Source organism: Emiliania huxleyi (assembly GCF_000372725.1).
Source record: "Emiliania huxleyi CCMP1516 unplaced genomic scaffold EMIHUscaffold_23, whole genome shotgun sequence".
Taxonomy (NCBI): domain Eukaryota; phylum Haptophyta; order Isochrysidales; family Noelaerhabdaceae; genus Emiliania; species Emiliania huxleyi.
Genome location: NW_005200333.1, coordinates 722,082 through 725,691, shown reverse-complemented (window position 1 = coordinate 725,691; position 3,610 = coordinate 722,082). Strand labels below are relative to the sequence as shown.

Sequence of the window (3,610 nt, the reverse complement as noted above, 5' to 3'; positions counted from 1 at the left end):
TTCTAGCGCCTGCTTCATCTCTTCTCCTGCTAGGTAGCAGGTAGGAGCTTGAATGGAGCTTCTCAACTAGCTAGGTCTTTCACTCGCTCGGCGAATTGGTGGCATCTTTTGGATCCAACTCTCCTAGGTATGGCCACCAACTAGGACGCGGCTCAGCAGGGCGAGGCTCGCGGTGGTGGAAGGGTAGTCTTGTCTACCGGTACACCACCGAAAAAGAGTTCGCAGGGAGGGTGTCGCCCTCGAGGCCGCGCGCGGAAGTTTTTCTTTTCCTCGCGATGTCCACCCCACCCCGCCGCCGCTCGCGCCGCCTCGCCGCCGCCTCCGCCGCCGCCACACACTGCCCCCTCACCGACCTGCCCCTTGAGCTTCTCGCGCGCGTCATCTCTCGCTGCGACCCCGCCGACATCGCTCGCGTCGCGGCCGTCTCGCTGCTCTTCTACGCCTCGCTTGCGCTGGAGGGCATCCGCTTGCGCCTGCAAGAGGCCGGCTACGAGCCGCCGGCGCAGCCAGAGGGCGAGGGCTGCGCCGTGCGGTGGCTGTGCTATTCGGCGCTGCTGCGCGAGTCCAACCTGCCGGTGAGGGCGGCGGCAGGCGAACGGCACAGCCTCTTCATCGACGGCGAGGGGCGCCTCTCGTCGTGCGGAAAGGCTGAGGGCTGGACGCCAGGACTGCTCGGTCACGGCGAGGGCGTGATGCAGCTCAACACGCCGACCCGCCTCCCTTCGCCGCTGGGCGGCGAGCGTGCCGTGAGCGTGTCGGCTGCAGCCGGGTCCAACCTCGCCATTACCGCCGATAGCGGTGTCTGGAGCTGGGGCCCGGGCGGCTATGGCCAGCTGGGCCACGGCGACAGGCAGCAGCAGTGGCAGCCGAAAAAGGTCGAGGCCTTGGCTGGCCAGCGCGTCGTCGCTGTCTCGGCTGGAGGCGAACACAGCCTTGCCCTCACCGCCAACGGCAGTGTCTGGAGCTGGGGCGATGGAGCCTTTGGCCGGCTGGGCCACGGTGACGAGCAGGACCAGCTGCTGCCAAAGAAGATCGAATCCTTGGCTGGCCAGCGCGTCATTGCTGTGGCGGCTGGAGGCTTCCACAGCTTCGCCCTCAGCGCCGACGGCGCCGTCTGGAGCTGGGGAGGTGGAGGCTTTTGCCGGCTTGGCCACGGCGACCAGCAGGACCAGCTGCTGCCAAAGAAGGTCGAGGCCTTTGCCGGCCAGCGCACCGTCGCTGTCGCGCCTGGATGCTTCCACAGCCTCGTCCTCACCGCCGATGGCGCTCTCTGGAGCTGGGGCGATGGAGGTGGGGGCCAGCTGGGCCACGGCGAGAGGATGTTCCGGCTGCTGCCCAAGAAGATCGAGGCCTTGGCTGGCCAGCGCGTCGTCGCTGTGTCGGCCGGAGGCAACCACAACCTCGCCCTCACCATCAACGGCAGTGTCTAGCTGGGGCGGTGGAGGCTTTGGCAAGCTGGGCCACGGTGACATGCAGGGCCAGTTGCTGCCCAAGAAGATCGAGGCCTTTGCAGGGCAGCGCGTCGTCGCCGTGTCGGCTGGATCATACCACAGCCTCGCCATCACCGCTGACGGCGCTGTCTTTACCTGGGGCAATGGAGACCACGGCAGCCTAGGCCACGGAGAGGACCTGCCGAACCAGCTGCTGCCCAAGAAGATCGAGGTGTGGGCGCCGGGGCAGTGAGGTGGTGGGGTTTGTCTATGCGCCCGATATTCTTATACTGTTCGCGGCGCGGCGGGGTGGAGATGGAGAATTTTGGTTTGGTTTGTTTGGAGACTACGAAAAAAGAATTCGCGCACGGTCCCCACACATGCGGCTCCGGTTGCCATCGCCGCGCCCGCGCTCGCCGGCCGCGCAGTGCACTGTCGGCACCGCGTCTCTCTCTGTGATCATCCCTGCGTACGACGAGGCAGAGAGGCTGCCGCGCACGCTCGAGGAGTCGCTCGCTCACCTGTCGACCACCCGGCGAGGCCCGTGGGAGATCATCGTGGTGGACGACGGCTCCCACGATTCAACGTGCGAGCTCGTCGCGGCGCGGCTGGCGGCGGAGCCGCGGCTGCGGCTCCTCTCCTCCGGCCGTGGGGCCAATCGCGGCAAGGGCGCTGCCCTCGCCGCCGGCGCGGCGGCGGCGCGAGGCGACCTCCTGCTCCTCCTCGACGCGGACGGCGCCACGCCCCTCGCGGCGCTGCCCGCGCTCGAGCGGCGGGTGGGCGCGCGCGGCTGCGAGATGGCCGTCGGCTGCCGCGCCGCGGCTCTCGCCGCTCGGCCCGCCGCGAGGAGGCTGATGGGAGTCGTCTTTGCGGCTCTCGCGTCGACCTGCGTGCGGGGCGTGCCCGACACTCAGTGCGGGTTCAAGCTTCTCTCCCGCCGCGCGGCGCGCGAGCTCTTCCCGTCGCTGCAGATCCGCGGCTGGGCGTACGACGTGCAGCTCCTCGCCCTCGCGCAGGCGAGAGATTGCCCCAGATTGCCCGAGATTACGCGAGATCACCCGAGATAACACGAGATCACACGAGATTACCCGGGATCACCCGGGATCACCAGAGGTTAGGCGCGCGGCTACCGCATCGCCTCGGTGCCGGTGGCGTGGCGGGACGTCGAGGGCTCGAAGGTGACGCCGCTCACGCCGCTGCAGATGGCAGCCGACCTCGTCGCTTTGCGGCTGCAGCTGGCGTGGAGCGCGTGGCGGCGCGGCAGCAGGAGGGAAGAGGCGGGGAGCGGAACGGGTTGGCACGCGACCGGTGCGGGGGGGGGCGATGCCCGGAGGGGAGGGGCGAGAGATGGGGAGATATGGCGCCTTAGGGGGAGACTTTGGGCTCAGAGAGGAGGGGCGAGCGGGGCTGCGTCGTGCGCGTACCGGGAGGTGGAGGCTGTTGGCTCTGGAGTGGAATCGCGAGGCGGCCGTCTGGGTAAAGCAGCAGCGGCAGCAGCAGCGGCAGCAGCACCAGGAGAAGGAGGAGGAGGAGGAGGAGGAGGAGGAGGAGAGGCTGCGGCGGCGGCGGCGGAGGCGGCGGACGACGAGGAGGAGGAGGAGGAGCTTGCGATCGATCTCGAGGCGGGGCTGCATGCGGCGGCCCACGCGCTGCTGGCGGTGACGCCGCTGCGGCTGAGCTGCAAGCCGGCCGACCTCGGCTGCGAGTGCGAGGCCTTCAAGGAGCGGAAGCTGCGCTCCAAGCGGCTGCTCCTCTTCGACCGCTGCGTCGGTGGGATCGGCCTCACTGAGCGGGTGGCCACGGCGATGCCCGAGCTGCTGCGCTCGGCGCTCGAGCTGATGACGAGCTGCGACTGCGACGACGGCTGCTGGCTGTGCGTCCACTCGTCGGTCTGCACGGATGCTTGTACGAGCAAGAAGGCGGCCATCGCCGTGATCGAGGGCCTACTCGCCGCGCCGCCGCCGCCGCCGCCGCCGCCGCTCGGCGCGGGCTCCAGCGGAGCGCCCAAGGCCGAGCCGCGTGCACCGCCGCCGGGGTCGAGCGAGGAGACGCCGTCGATGCTGGGGCGATCTATCGGGATCTTCCGCTCCATGGCCATATCGCAGTCGAGGAGCAGAGGTGGCAGTACTTAAGCCGAGTGGCATATGTACACGGGTGTGTGTGTGTCACTGTCTCAGAGG

General features: G+C 69.0%; 1 protein-coding gene across 1 annotated transcript; it reads left to right on the top strand.

Annotated features, from left to right (window-relative positions):
* Window positions 1-1,810: 1,810 nt before the first annotated feature.
* On the top strand, window positions 1,811-3,610 carry EMIHUDRAFT_450195 (hypothetical protein; the record flags this gene model as incomplete). Its single annotated transcript, XM_005779568.1, has 6 exons — window positions 1,811-2,016; window positions 2,281-2,422; window positions 2,600-2,670; window positions 2,867-2,906; window positions 3,053-3,361; window positions 3,440-3,610. The coding sequence occupies 6 exons, from the start codon at window positions 1,811-1,813 to the stop codon at window positions 3,560-3,562; spliced, it is 891 nt and encodes a 296-aa protein (XP_005779625.1). The 3' UTR covers window positions 3,563-3,610.